This window comes from Orussus abietinus, unplaced genomic scaffold (genome assembly GCF_000612105.2).
Source record: "Orussus abietinus isolate OABI.00-Male unplaced genomic scaffold, Oabi_2.0 scaffold14, whole genome shotgun sequence".
NCBI classification, from domain to species: domain Eukaryota; kingdom Metazoa; phylum Arthropoda; class Insecta; order Hymenoptera; family Orussidae; genus Orussus; species Orussus abietinus.
Genome location: NW_019395994.1, coordinates 878,973 through 894,216, shown reverse-complemented (window position 1 = coordinate 894,216; position 15,244 = coordinate 878,973). Strand labels below are relative to the sequence as shown.

The following is a 15,244-nucleotide window of genomic DNA, read 5'->3' as shown; positions in this document are numbered from 1 at the left end:
GTATTTTTCGACGAGTTTACAAGCGACGCACAGATTAATACAGGTCTCGAGTCGCGATCGGCGGACCGCAGTCCACCGCAGATGCGGCCGAATTCCGCAGCTGCAGCCGCATGGGGTCCCCGTAAACCGACGCGCCGCGCCGGGTCGTTGATCGCGGATAATTAGCCGCGATGAATACCGAGCTGATGATGCATTGTCCCGGGTGATAATTAGTACTTTCCAGGGTACCGGATAGGCGGCGCGCGCAGTTGATACGCAATCAACGCACTTTGTAACGCTCGGCACTCGAAGGCGGTACTTTCGATCGCGCCGGGGATTGTCTCGGTAATTAGTGCCTGATTGTAACGACTCGTGTCGAGGAGTCGATACCGACGACTCGGTACAGTGCGATACGTGGAGTTGTTATCTGTGGTGATATCGGTTCCGCCAAGAGTGCAGCTCCGGACAGTGGTGCGCGACCCGACGCGTGATTAATTATTAATTCCGTACAATCGGAGCCCCGCCGGCGTAATTAAACTAAACGGAGCGTGAATCACTTCGGTAATATTTTTGGTACGCACGTTTACGACTAGATTTCTACAAACCCCGTAAATCGACGCCATACAGGGTGAGGACTTTTGTTGTACCCCATTGCTGCGAATGTATTATCGCGTGAAACCCCCGGTTCAACGGCGTTGTTTATGGTGCATACCTTATACATAACAAAAAAACAAACTATAATCATACAAATCTCGCGCGGAGTGCACCCCACGAGAACCATGGCTACGTGATATTTGTACTATTAAATGTTCAAACGCTTTTGATACGTGAGACGCATATAATTGTACGAGAGAGCGGATGTCACTGTAATACTATCGGTACTAGATAGTGCACCGTTGCGTCCCTTGTTACGCACCCCGTCGAAGTTCGGCCGGCCACCACGGGGGTTCGTCCTAGGTGAGAGGTCGACACAAAAGGAGCGGCCAGGGTGGCGGCGAGGGTGCACCGGTGGGGACTGGGAGGGCTCGCACCCTCGGGAACGCCGGAACGGGAATGCTCCGCCACCGAGGGAACCCCACGGATCGGCCGCGCATCAAAAACCCCACGTCTCATGGGCGCCAATCTCACTAAACAGAGCAGGGTGAGTTTCTGCCGAGCACCCCATCCGACGCGAGCGCCGCCCCTGGGCTAACCCCGAAACGGGGTTGCTGGGTCAACGCATACACGCATTTTTTGTTTCTGCCTCTCTTTCTGCAGTTGCGATCTCCTTCATTGAGGGGTCGTACATATCTACGAAAAATAGGGGCAAAGCTACCCTTGGAAGAGGGGTCGGACTCCGTTTCGAATAAACTCGTGTTCTTTCGAAGCTGGGTGTGAGTACTTGGCGCGGGATTGCGCCACCCCCAGTGTTGCTGGGTCACGGCATACGGCGTACTTTTTTCTCTGCCTCTTTTTCTGTCGTTGCGGTCTCCTCTGTGGAAGGGTCGTAAATATCTGCGAAAAAAAATAGGGGAAAAGCTACCCTTAGAAGAGAGATTTAACTCTGTTTCGGATGTACTTGCATTTTTACGGAAGTACGGGTGTGTACTTGGCGCGGGACTCAGCCGAGTTTGGTTAGTTAGGCACTCCAAAAACGCATACAGCGAGCATGTAGTAAATACTTCAAGACGCGGATAATACACCTATGCAACTGTATACATCTCTACGTATTTAAAATTGGCACTGGTTTTGGTAAATGGTTTGAGTTCAGCTGTAAATGCTATCCGCTTAATATATGCGTCTTTGGGGTGCGGTATGATTTGGCGGTTCCGAAAACTCGGCTAAGTTTCTCGCCAAGTACATTTCACGCCGCGAGCTCGAAATGCTAACTTTTAACGTAACAATCGTTAGTCGAGTTTCGAAACTCGGCTGAGTTTCTCGACAAGTACACTTGGGCGCCGTTATCTCGTTATCCTAACTTTTAACATTTCAACGACTACTGGATTTCATTTAGAAAGATGAAACGCCTCTGTTAAGAAGTATCTATCGCGTTAATTGTTGATTTTAGGTTAGGGGACTGACATTAATCTAGGGATCGCGCATGAAGGATTTACGCGGTGAGTACGCATTCCGGATTCATTGAGGTGAAAAAGAGCCAAGCTCGCGTCCCGGGATGAATGGAGAGTGCACCGATGCGACCCCGCGTGTACTTTCTCCTTTACGGGCCGGCGACCCGCTTCTTCACGGTTCGACTGGCGCAAAATCGTCCAACCTAACCTAACTTTCGAAGCCGAGCATTGTATCGCCGGACGGACGGCTAGCGCGTGCCACGTGACGTCACCAGTCATCCTGCACCTACAGCCTTAAATTGAAATAAAATTAACGTTAAATTCAATTAAGGCGACGTGAAAATGCCATCCGAGATATCAATCGTTCATGAAGCTTTTCCCCGAACTGGGTTTGCCTAATCGTGTCAAACTTTACAACGTCCGAAAATGAAGGCTATAAGGAAGGTTTGACACCCTTGACATTTTTTAAATAACTATAAAGAAATTTTAAAAAAATCGAAATTTCATGGTTGTCAAGACCTTACTTACAGCCGCTACATTAATATTGGAAAGTTCGAAACGATTCGGTACTCCTAGGTCGGGGAAAAGTTTCATAAACGAGACCCATTTGACGGCACTTTCGCATCACCTTAAAACAGTTATGCCATTGCAAAGATCCTTACGCTTTGTTGAGGTTAACTTTGATACATCGATTTCATTAAATATTTGCATCGAGGCTGAGACGTGATGAACGATTATTAAGCGACTTCATACGTGGCCTCGAGGGCGCACTCGAATTATTTCCACCGTTTATCCTCGCGTTCTACATGGGAAACAATCGGTGCAATTACCGTTCGATCGAACGACTATTCAAAAATGGGGTGAACCGTGCACCCCGTAAAATCCGCCTCGCCGGCGCGATTTGCGATAAAAAATGGACCGCGGGAGCTATTTGGAGGGAGCTTAATTGCAAATCGGGACCGTCGAAAAAGCGTCGAAAGTTTAATTGCAAATTCGGCCTGCAGTTGAGGGCGGGCGATATATATATTTCTTTTATTTTCCTACGCACCTGTCGAGGGGAACGCACGGGGGTGGGTTTTGTTGGCACCCCTGGACAGCGCACCTGATGAGTTTCCCGGTTTTTGCGCGATTTTGCAAATTCCCGAAACTCATTCCGCGCTACGCGTCGCGATTACTTATCGTAGATTGGGAATTTTTATCGCAGGGAGTTTCGGTTAAATCTGCCAAATTCGGGAAGGGAAGTTTGTTAACGCGAAATTTGTTCTCTGTCGAGAACTCGCGGATTTTATTGCGCGACCGGATCGGCCATGATTTTACATTTAAATCATCGCGGATCTCTCGGGTAGAATAATTCCTCCGGAAGTATCGATAAGGAATGCACATAGAAATTTGAAATATAATTTAAAAGAACGCGCAAATAAAGCTCCCTCTATTTTTTTCTTTTTTCTTATGAATATTCTTAACCGCGGAGAGGAGAAACGTCAAACTCGAAGGCGGATGTCTTGCGAAAGGTGGAGGTAACTTTGCGTTTCCTGACGGAGGCACGCAAACTTCCTTTTATGCCCCTTGTTTTTCTTTTTCTCCTTGTTTTCCATATTTTCCATATTTTCCTAGGAGAGCACAATGCGTCTTAGCTATACATATATATGTATACATAGGCTCAGTGGCGTAAGGGGACAAACTCCGAGGCAGCTCTCGGGGGACAAAGAGGCCGCCGTGAAAGACAGTGGCGTAAGAGGCGAGAGATTACACGTAACGAATGCTCGTCACGTGCACGTACTTCACTTTGGCGGTCTTGCGCCCTACACGTGGGAATGCCGGCGACCCTGAAAAAAGGAGGGACGGACAAAAAAGCAGGAAAAAGCGAGAGACACCTGCAGCGCTCGCGCCGTTTTAAGGCTGGATCAACCGGTTTTCGAAATCTCGCTCCGGATGTCGCGGCTCGCACTTATTCCGACTGTGAACGAAATGGAAGGATTCCCCTCGGACATGACCGGAATGAAACTGTCGGCGAACGACCATTTCCTGTCTCGACGACAGGTGGACGTTCCTTTAAACCGCTGTTTCATTCCGAGGCGGTTCTCTTTATTTCAAACATCCGAGATGGGTTTCGAAACGCGTGAAATATCAGACATTTTATATATATATAAATAATAAACATTGAATTTAATTCTGTTATTTTGTTTCTGTATTTTGGTATTTGAGGCGGTTCTCTTTATTTCAAACATCCGAAATGAATTTCGAAACGCGTGAAATGGATTTCGAAACGCGCGAAATATCAGACATTATATATATATAAATAATAAACATTGAATTTAATTCTGTTATTTTGTTTCTGTATTTTGGTATTTGTCCGTGTATCTCTTCCACGGGAGAATTTCTCGGTAGGGTATAATCGGAAGTTCCAGATTATTATTTATTTAGTTGTATTGGATAATTTAGATGTATTTATCGTTTTTATCTTGTGAACTTGACCGTCTTTCGCACCAAGTACGAATGGTGCGGTGTTACTCGAGATATATTTCCGCAAAGCGCGGACTGAACACTCGACCTTGAAAATTGAAACGGCTGTATATCCGGAAGTACCACGTAAATCAAAATTTTAATGGCACGTTCATGTTCTGTAATCACCGGCCTTCATTCGAAGTCGTAAAACAAAAAAAATTGTCCGATGCGATTTCGAATTATTATTCCATCTATCCTCTTTAACCCGACTCAACTGTAACAATTTTACCAGGTCCAAAAATTCCCCTACACATTTCGGGGGAAAAAGTTTCTCCTTGGCAATTTTTCCAAAGTAAATAGCATAACGTAACGTAACAAGTCCTTTCTCCTTCACCCTCGTTCTCTCTTACTCTCCACTATAAGAGGAGAATACCCGAAACTCGGAAACGGTATTTGTAACGACGTGCAAAGGTTTCTACGGGGTCCCTGGGGGTTGATTCGCAGGGGGGCGAAGGGGCAGGCCCGAAGGGTGGCTTTCGCAAAATTGTCCCGGACAATGTCCTCGTTACGTTAATCCCCCGCCCTGCTTTCTTCCTCGGCCCCTCAAATTTGGATTAAGCCCCTCCGATATATTCCTTCGGTCCTTCCGTGTTTTCTTTTCCGGCCGCCAGAGTGACGCAACGGACGGCAGAAGTGTGGGAAACTCTCTCGCTCGGTTGGAACCTTTCCAAAATTTCTAGCGCACTCCCAGGCTAATTTTAGTCACGATCGCGACTGCATTCGTCATCGGGAACGAGCGGAACGCGTGCCCTTGTTTATGCACCGTGACAATAAACCCGACCCGGCGTAGACCAATTGTCCCGCCCAACTGTCAAGGGACCCTAAAAAAATACCAGTCTTTCAGTGGTGAAGAATTTTGGCCCACACGCATTTTCATGCAAATGTCGCGTCGAAGAATTTCACTTTGACGATTTTTCTTCGTCAGATTCGATTGTACATTTTTTTTTTATTAAAGAATTAAATTAAAAAATAATTAAATATGGTACGGGTACTTGGCTCGTTTGAGGCAGGGGAGTGAAACATAGCGACCATAACGTCGAACGTGCAAGATTCTTTTGCCGGCAACTTCGGCGGATATTAATATCATCTGACGAGGTAAATGGTTGTCTTGGGGTTGCTCGTGCCGAGTTAACATCCCCACAGCTACTAAGAACATCCCTTAATACCCGAATTGCCCTAATAAGGAGTGCGTAAACCTGCGAGTCTCTTCCCACAATTCCTCCCTCGAAATTCAACCTAGGAAAATCCGCAGAATCCCACGTGGGTCCACTTCCGGGATCCTTCCAACCCTTAAACGTCCACATTATCCTGCTCGGAAAATACCTGGAATTACCGTCATTATCGCGCGTCCAGTTGCCGGCTAATCACTATAATCATCGGCCAGAGTCGGCCCGATGCGAGCCTCACTTAGGGTCCTTATTATTGCGTGCACATTGCCGGCTGTCTACCCTTTTAGCCTTTTCGATTCCTTCGACGTGCCATTCGCGAACCGGAAGTGATTTCCTATCGAACGCGCCCGATGACTGCATTACATGAACCGAGGATCATGCCTATAAGGGATGTCTGCAAAAATCAAGGACCTCGCGACCGCGTGGGAAAAGGACTCTCGTTGAGGACCCTTCAAATGCAATTTCCTCCACGGGGCTAAATCGCTCTTGAATTGCCGATAAATTGTCCGCACCTTTCCGTAAAATGGGAGAAGGACTCCGTTATACCTCGCTCCTTTTATGGCAGAGTCGTTCCGTGAAGAATTACAAGGAAAGGTTCAATTTCTATATTTCATTTTTAATTAATTTCTATCTATTGGGGAAAAATCGATGAGGTATTTTAGAACCAGTCTGTAACAATGAATTAGTAGCGAGTGAAATTTCAACGATGTCGATAAAAATCCTGCAGGGTGTGGTTCAAAGTGGAATTGCGTAGAAGATCGGAGAAAATCGGAGCGTAGGAATTGAATTGTAAGCCAGATCCTTGAAAAAATCCCCATGATCCTCGATGACGGAATCATCCCGGAAGATCCCGTTCCCTTCCATGTAAATCCTTCCCTCCCTTGGTAAACAGTAACTTACTGGAGCAATTCTTCCTTATTTGGGCGGCTTCCAATCCAGGACTCACCGGGGGCGATTTCGCCAGGTCCGGAAACAGGAGTCGAGGAGTGGCAGGATTTATAGAGATTTCGCGGTCGCCGCCCAATCCCGTATCGTGTATCCCGAATCCTGCAGGCAGGATCGAAGGCACGTGACCTGCCCACCCAATGGGAAGTCGCTTTCCTTCGGGTCCTTCCTCCAGGACCACGGAAAGGTCGGAGTCCTTCGGGAGGGAGCGAGCTCGGTTTTCCTGCATCACCGATGCATGAACTCCCCTTTCGAGGGCGGGTAAGGTCCTTGGATCTCTCGTCCTTGGACCGCTCCTCGGAGCATCGACACCATCAATTATTTATTTAACCCCCGATCGCGGTAAATAATTCCCTTCTTCCCGTTTTCGCCAGACAGGATGCACCGCCCGTGATTGGTCGCGCTCGGCAAAGAGGAGTCCTGCTGCAGATGCACGTGCTCGCCATGACGATGCCGAAGATGAATGCAGATCTGACACTCCTCGAATGTTAATTATACCGCGAAAGCGAAGAAAATTGCACACCTCAGAGAGCTAATTGCAGAAACGGTCGGCCGGGAATTCTTGAGAGAATCCTTACGCGAGGATGTAGAAAAATCATCGCATGGAAATAAAATAGGCTTTCAGGCTGTAACGACCTGGGAGTTTTTCAACCTTTTCTGAAATTTCTCCTTAAAATTATTACATTTTCTCTTACCTTTCATGTTAGGAAGTCACCGTAGAAGGCACTTTAATGAACGTCAACTCCACTTGTAGATACGGGGGGGATTCCACGGGGAAATGTAAATATCCTTTAGAAAGAAATTCCATTTTTAGAAGTCCTTGCTACATCCCTTAAATAGAACCTTGTTACAAGTCCTCTGTTTTCAGATATTGCTCTCGGAATATGAACGTCCCTTAAATTCTGCGCCATTTCCGGGAGATTCCCAGGAGTATAAATACCCCCTTGCCCCGTCATCTCGTCCTTGTTGTATCCATCCTGATTACGTTAACGATCGTCCGCGGGAGCATTCTCGGGATGAGGCCACTTTCCTTGGTCTCGCATCTCTCCCCAGGAATAAATTCCCTCCGCAGTAAAAATGGAGTCGATCCGAATCCGGGATGATCTCGGTCCCGTCTTCGGGCGAGCAAGGGGGAGGATTCGGACGGCGGAGAACGTTCGCAAGGATTTAAGGCTCCCATAAATCCCTCGGGCCATCCCTTAAAGCCCACCATGGGCACAGTGGTCAGCCAGCTTTTACCAGATTGTGCTCCTCGATACCCATCAAGCCCGACCGAGGCATATCCACCTCCTCGTCCCTTTTCGACACCCTTGACCACCCCTTTCGCCTCTTTCTCGATTCTCTCCTCTTCCTCCTCCTTTCGCCTCCTTTCGCCTTTCTCCTAGCTCAGCGAACTCGGTTTCCTAAGCCTCCGCTTCTCGTTTCCACGGACTCGACAATCCGATCACCTACTTCTTTGGGATCTCCAACTTTAATCCTCCCTAAAAAAGGAAAGAAATGGGGAACGACCCGGCTCGAACTTCCAGGCTTCTTTCCCCTTTCTTTTATATATTTTTCATTCGTTGTCGCAACTTCGAAAGTCGGGAAAAATCTCTAGTTACAAGATTTCAGGTCGTTTGCTGACTGGGGGCTGATTAAGTTCCTAAAGAGGACAACGTGAGAATGGGGCTCTTACTTTTTGTATTCATTTCTCTTTCTTTGAAGTGAAACGTTTAAAAGTTCAGGAAAGAAATCCCATGTTAATCATTGCGGAGGTCTTGCGATTTCTTGATTAGAGATATGATTAAACAAGAGGGGGAAAATTGCCTGATTAGTTTTTTTTAAGGATGGCGGAAAATTGCGATTGTGGTTAAATCACCGTGAAACACCAAACTGCCTGTCTCTCTCCCTTTGCCTTTCTCGCCACATTTGAAACGGCCCAATTATCGATGGCGGTTCCTGAGGGTTCGATTCGAAGAGGGTGCAATCGATGTAGCGTGCAATGCTTCGATTTGAATTCATGAATAATTCCTCGGGAAAGGATCGTAACGGCATTGTGGGCCGAAGCCGCAGCCTCCTCCACTTCCGCTCCGAAATGCGCGAATTTCCAGAGCCGGACCTTCCGTCGTACATCTTCTCGCTATTTCGCCCGGCCGATTTAATTCAACGGACTCGCATAAATCCCCCGTGATCTATCTGCATGGCCTCGAGCTCTCATATCTCGCTTTCCTTATTTTCCTCGATTTTATTTATCGCCGGCATGTCCCCCCTTCTTCATCGCAACTCCCTATCTAGAAAAAACCAAGAGAAAACACCCCCCCGAAAAATCATGATAAAATCCACATCTCCAGATTTTGCATGTCCTCGTAATCTCTACCACACTGCTCTAAAAGTTGGATTTTCAAAAATATCTCCAGTCTTGATTACCTTCTATAATTATTCTACTTGGAGTACTTGGGGAACTTTGGAGGTTATCCATAAGAGAGTCGGTGGGGAAATTTATTCATCCCCTTGAGTAATATCTGTACTGCGTGGAAATGTATTTGCCGAATTCATCCGAGTTGACGATCGGGTCCCGAAGGAGCGTAATCGAAGCTCCCTGGAAGTTTAATCACTCCGGGCTGGGAAGGAGGTCCGAAGACAATCTAAGTGTGCCAAAAGCGCGTTAAATCGGTGGAAAGGACGGAGCTTTCATCGGAGATTGATCGAGGCGCGTCTTTCGAGGGGGATGAAGGGGTTGAGTACCGAGGCGATATCGGTTTCGACACCAAGTGCTCCGCTGCTCGGCCATTAAACCTCCTTTACGTTTCTTCCTTTATTTCGACGGGCTCTCCGAGGAGCGGATCTAACTCCGCCGTGTTCGATTAATTTAATGACGGAGACGGAGGCTCTCGATGAAGGCGCGGATTCAATGGCGACGGAGCGAGCGACAGTTGGGGAGGGAGAGAAAGAAGGAGAGAGGAAGAGAAGAGAGTACCTAGGGTTGAAGACGGGAGCGCAAGAATACCGAGGGGAAGTTATCGCGAGCAGTTGTCCGCTTATCGATTCGCGAACAGAGCGAGAGCTTCGAGGGGCTTATTTCCTGCTCTCTTAAAAATGGATACCGACGGAAATCTCGGAACTTATTTATTGACGGAATGTCGCGAATCGTAGGCAAAGAATCGATTTGCGGGAAGGGGGAGGAAAAAATTAAAAAGCCTTTTTTTGAGCACCCTTAACGCCTTGCGCTACGATTTAATTATGACAAATTCTAGATGAGTTTAGCTCGTCATTGTAGCGCAAGGGATTAAGGAGATATGAAAAGGTTATTATATATATATATATATATGTTTAAAACGTCAAAATATTTATAAAATTTGTCTCTAAAGTGCATGCACCGAATCGTTGAAAAACTTCATCTGATTATGAAGCCCCCAAGAATGGTCCTCATGAAATTTCATTTCTGATAAAAACTGTTTTTTATTTATCCCAGACTAGTACCAAGAATATATATATTTTTTAAATGAAATTTCGTGGGCACCTCGTTCTTCCTTAGGGCTTTCATAATCACTCAGGGAATCGATTCACGGGGAGGGGGAGTGAAAAAATTCTAAGGGGTTATTTTAAGCTTATTTTGGCAAAAAGAACGAGTGAGAAGTTCAAAGAGCCTTTTTCGAGTTCTCTAAAAAATGGGCATGCGCTGAACATCGACAGAAACCTCGGAACCTATTTATTGACGGAATGTCGGGAGTAGGAGGGAATCGATTGGCAGAGAGGGTTCGTGCAAACGTAAGATTATTGATTTATAAAAATAAAGAGGGAGCTAAGAATTTTCTTACAATGAGGTATTTGCTAAATACCAATGCCGAACGAACGATCGACTATTGCATTTAAAGATTCATCGAAAATCGGAGTAAACCCCTTCGATGAAAATGTCGAAACAACGCACGAAGCCTGCGTTGCATGACGTGTAATTAAATGATTTAACGATAACCCGCGATAGTTTGAAGCTATTTAATTATTTGCACAGCGAGGAATCGCAGGGGCTGACAGGAACATCGAGGGGAAGTTATCGCGAGCAGTCGCCGGAATATCGATTCTCGAGGAAAGCGAGTGGGAGCTCCGCGAAGCTTATATTTCAAGCTTTCTCGGAAACGGGAATTCCCGTGGAACGTGTCAAAACCCAGGAATGGAATATATCCCGCGAAACATTAAAGCAAAATTGAACGTTTACAGATATTCATTTCATTTTTCGAATTTACGCATCTGAACGTCCTAATAATCGTAATGAAATATAATACGGACGTCTGCGGCGTTTAAAAATTTTCGACCTCTTTTAACGCAGCGCTTTTGTTATTCCCACATTCATATTAACAATACTCTCTTTCTTCGGTTACATTTCAATGAAGTATGAATTTAATTGTAAATAATTTCGATCCAGTTGGAAAGAAGTTTCATATGTTCAACGCTTAAAAATATATGTGCGGAAAAATCCAGGGGGTTGAAGGAGCTTCCAAGGGGTGAGTTTGTCTTCAGGGGAGGCCACCGTGAATATCGATTCCCGGCGAAAGCGAGAGGGAGCTGGTGTACTTGAAATTTCTGTAAAAATCTCCATCTTTGTCACTTGGGGCGTAAAGGAACTCTTGCGAGAGTTTCGCGCGAGGAAAATGTTTGCTAATTGTCTCTTCGTCGGATTTTCTCAATCCCTTTTTTTAACCGAGTCCCTGAACCGTCGAAAGACGTACTTACTGGCCATTTCGCCATTTTGCCGAGAAATGCAGTTTTTAAACTTTTTCTTTTTCTCGTTACAGAGGGAGGCGACGCAGCGAGATGTGGAACGGGAACGTCGACAACGCGTGGAAGCTGAAGCCAGGGTTCGGGAAGCTGCAGCTGAAGCCGAACGTGCACGTTCGAGGGTGCATCACCTTCAGAGAGAGCTCGCCAGGTACTTTGAAATTTCACTAGCCCTGAAAACAAATTTTTATCCATAATTCACCGCCTCAAGCGCTGATTTTCCGGGCGAAAACGCACATTTCTCTCCTGAAAATCCCATCCCGCCTGGGAACTTCAATTTTCGCGAACTTCAGGGATGCGCAAAAGGAGGGAAATATGACCGCAATCGGCACGATTTGTCCGTGGGATTCTGAAAAATAAATTGTTTCCCTCCATCGCCCTCGGGGAGCCCCATGAAAAATCGCTCTCCCGGATTCGCACGTTCTTCCGTTTCGAGCGATTTCTCCGGAAGTGGGAAATCGTTTCCTTTTATCCGGCAGCAGGGGGTCAATGGGGCTTTTCCATTGGCTCGCGCGTGTACATATATAAGACCGTGCTTTACCTATAAATAATGAGCCCGCTTTCCTCCTGGTAATAACTACCAGATCACGTGGTAAATCATCGATATTGGCCGCCACCGGTAATATATTGCTCGACCACGAGACTCGAACCCCGGATATTACCTTGGCGTCTATATATCGCGACAAAATTCTTGTCCCGGCTATCGACTATCTCGAGAGGTTTGAAAACGCGATTCGCAGCCTTTTTTTCACGTCCAAACTTTTCAGTCGGCGTTTAACATCCACGATCGTAATTTCAAAGAAGAAGGATTTCATGGATTATTTCATTTTTCACCGCGAATTTTGTAGATCACACGTGGAAAATGAAAATTCTTTACATAAATCTCGGGATAAATTCATTGATTGTCGGTAATAGTAATTCGAAGTATTTTATAATACGTATTTGATAATACAGTTGACGTTGAACTTCGACGATCGCAATTTCATAGAAATGGAATTTCATAGGCCAATTTCATTATCCACAATGAGTTTTGCAGATTACAGGAGAAAAATTAAAATTCATTAGATAAATGTCGGGATAAATTTCTTTTGTTCGACATTTTAAATTCAATGCATTTGGTAATGCGTACAAACAGCGGATGTACTTAGGGAGGTTAAAATTTCCGGGGAAAAAAAAAAAATGCGAAAGAGAAAAGAGATGCGTATCTTTGAGGGAGGAATACGTTATGGGCTATTTCCAAGGCGAAGTAAAACGACGTTTCTCATCCAGGGTCTTGTTCGGGCGTCTCTGAGGAATGTCGAGAAAGGAAAAAGGACGACACGGACGTCAGAAGACGCGACGTCGTGCGTCGATTTCCATGAGAATCGCATTTTAGCGAGGCTTTCTTCCCCGGCGAACCTCGTTGCTTGCACTTTGCGAAAGGCTTTCCCCGTAAGTTTAGGTGCTCTCTTAGGGGTGGCTCTAGACAAGTGCCGAGTTGCACCCAGACGGGGTGGAGGGAGGAAACGGAAGAGCGAAATAAACTGGAATAAAATAAAACGCTTCACTTTTCCCATCCCAAGAAAAAATTCGGCAGATCTGTCCGCGAATAAGTGATCAGAAAATTGTGTAAATTTACTTTTCCACCCCCGACACGTTTTCTCGAGATTATCCCCGAATTACGTAGTCAGGGAGAGATTGCCGATACATTTGACCAGGATAGTTTGCCAATTTCCCGCGAGTCTGTATATCATTTTAACTTTCACCCTCTACGAGAGAGCCACCCCTTCGAGGCGGCATTAAACGCTCGAAGGCGCCGAAACTTTCGATGCCTCGACTCCTGAGAAAAGGCAGCCCGACAGTCATATATTATGTATATCCATCCCTTGCGGAAATTGAAGGACGCCAAGAGCCGGGAAAATAAAAAATGCTAAACAAGGTCGTCACGAGGTGGGCCGATTTCCATGAAAATCGGGCTCGGCTTTCTTTCTCGGCGGGGTAAGCCTCGTTGCTTGGCCTCTGAGAAAGGTTTTTCCCTGAAAGTTAGGCGTCCTCGTAGGGGTGGTTCTCGACGACCGTGGGGCTCGAGCCAGATGGGGGCTGAACGAGAGAAAGGGGTGCAGGATATGCCGGCGACGAGGATGTTGGAAAGCAGCCATCGGGCCAAAACTAATGGGAAAAAGCGACCTAGGTCCTATAAAACCGGATAAACCTCCACCCTCGCTCTGCCAGTCGTATATAATGTATCTATAAAGATAACAGGGTTAATAATGCACAATCGATAAACTATTACGAAGGCTTGTCACGGTTTCCTCGAAAGCTATTTCGGTACCACCTTCGCTTCGGCGCCTTCATTACGTACAGGACAGAATTCATCTCATATCAATCTCTCGATTCAATATCTTCACAATGAAACCGGTAATTTAATTAATTTAACAACAAAAAAATATCCGAAGTATTCTTGCGGGTGTTCGCGTTTAGGGGTTGGTTTCCGCGAGAACTGCCTCTTGGGTTCTGGTTTTACATGGATCCATTTCTTTGTAATTAAATTACTAGGTACTTTAATGATTAATTTAAATAAAAGCAGGGGACGTATCGTCGATTTTCTGTCGATTTTCGAGAGAACTGCCGCTTTTGGTCGGTTTTACTCGATCGGTATAATTTCTTCATAAGTAAATGAATAATTGAAATAAGAAAAAATTGGAGGCGCACGTTCGCATCTGTGAGAAGTGCATCTTGGGCTGGTTTTTTCATCGATCAAGCCCGTTGCCTGCACTCCAAAAGTTAGAACCAGGGGTGGCTATCGAGTGCGGGGTTGGAGCCAAATGGGGGTCGAAAGGGGAAGAAAGGGAAGGGCGCGGGACACCGGCGATGAGTTTCTCCGTCGCGGATGTTGGAAAGCAGCCATCAGGACGAGACTAACGGGAAAAGGGAGACCAGGGTGTACAGTTAAACTTGGTGGCTGTTCCTGACGTACACCGTCAAGGGTGTCAGAGAAGTTGCGACCGAGGGGTGCGCGCGACTCCGGGCCGGGGGAGGAAAATGAGCATATCAGAAATTGCGGTGTAAAACGCTCGCTCGATATGAACCTCCCGAAATTCCGAGGATTGATTCCCCGATCTCGAAGATCATCCCCTAAAGCGGGGGCGAGATGATAAGATACGACCACTGAGGGATTTACGGTGAAAGGGATGATAAAACATGCATAAAGAGCGACACGGAATTTCGGGGAATAGCCAAGGTAGGAGAAGGGTGGGGCATTTAAATGGATCGACGATTATTTACCCCCAAAGTGCCCATCTCCCGATAATAACGCGACCTGGAATTACGTATTCACTCGCTGAATAATTTATCCGCGGGATTTGAAAGGGATTCTTTTTTTCCCCCAATTTTCTAGATACTAATATCCGGACTTCAAAGATCCGCGATAGGTTGTCCAGGGGCGGAAGGGAAATGAAGGAAAACGATCGCCGAGGGACAGGTACGATAAAACATGCAAAAGGCCCGACACAGAGCCTCGGGGATTGAAAAAGGGGGGTGTCTCTCGGCGACAGTTTTTATGTTTCACGCACCTCGCGTATTAAATAATGCATGTATGCAAACCGAAAATGATTTTCCGGAATTAAAAAATTCTTTTTTTCTCTCTCTCTCTCTCTCTCTCTGCCCTTTTTTCGGGGGCGTCAACAGCCGGACTTCAAAGATCGCCCCCCAAAGGGCGAGAAATAAAGCGGCGCGATTGCCGAAGGATAGACGGCGAAAGGGATGATAAAACATGCAAAAAGGATGACACAGAGCCCCGGGGGACGGGCGGGGATGGGTGGGGCGTTTAAAAGGCCCGACGATGATGTAGCCTTAAAGCCTCTCGTG

At 46.4% G+C, this 15,244-nt stretch overlaps 1 protein-coding gene across 10 annotated transcripts in view; it reads left to right on the top strand.

Moving 5' to 3' along the window:
- Positions 1–15,244, top strand: part of LOC105698279 — a 206,771-nt gene that overhangs the window by 166,212 nt on the left and 25,315 nt on the right. For all 10 annotated transcript variants that reach the window (XR_001103915.1, XM_012422374.1, XM_012422373.1 and 7 more), the window contains exon 6: positions 11,416–11,549. Coding sequence is in view for 9 of the 10 variants with exons in the window: in XM_012422374.1 (XP_012277797.1) it covers positions 11,416–11,549 (134 nt within the window). In the remaining variant the exon portion in view is untranslated. The remainder of the gene's footprint in view (positions 1–11,415; positions 11,550–15,244) is intronic.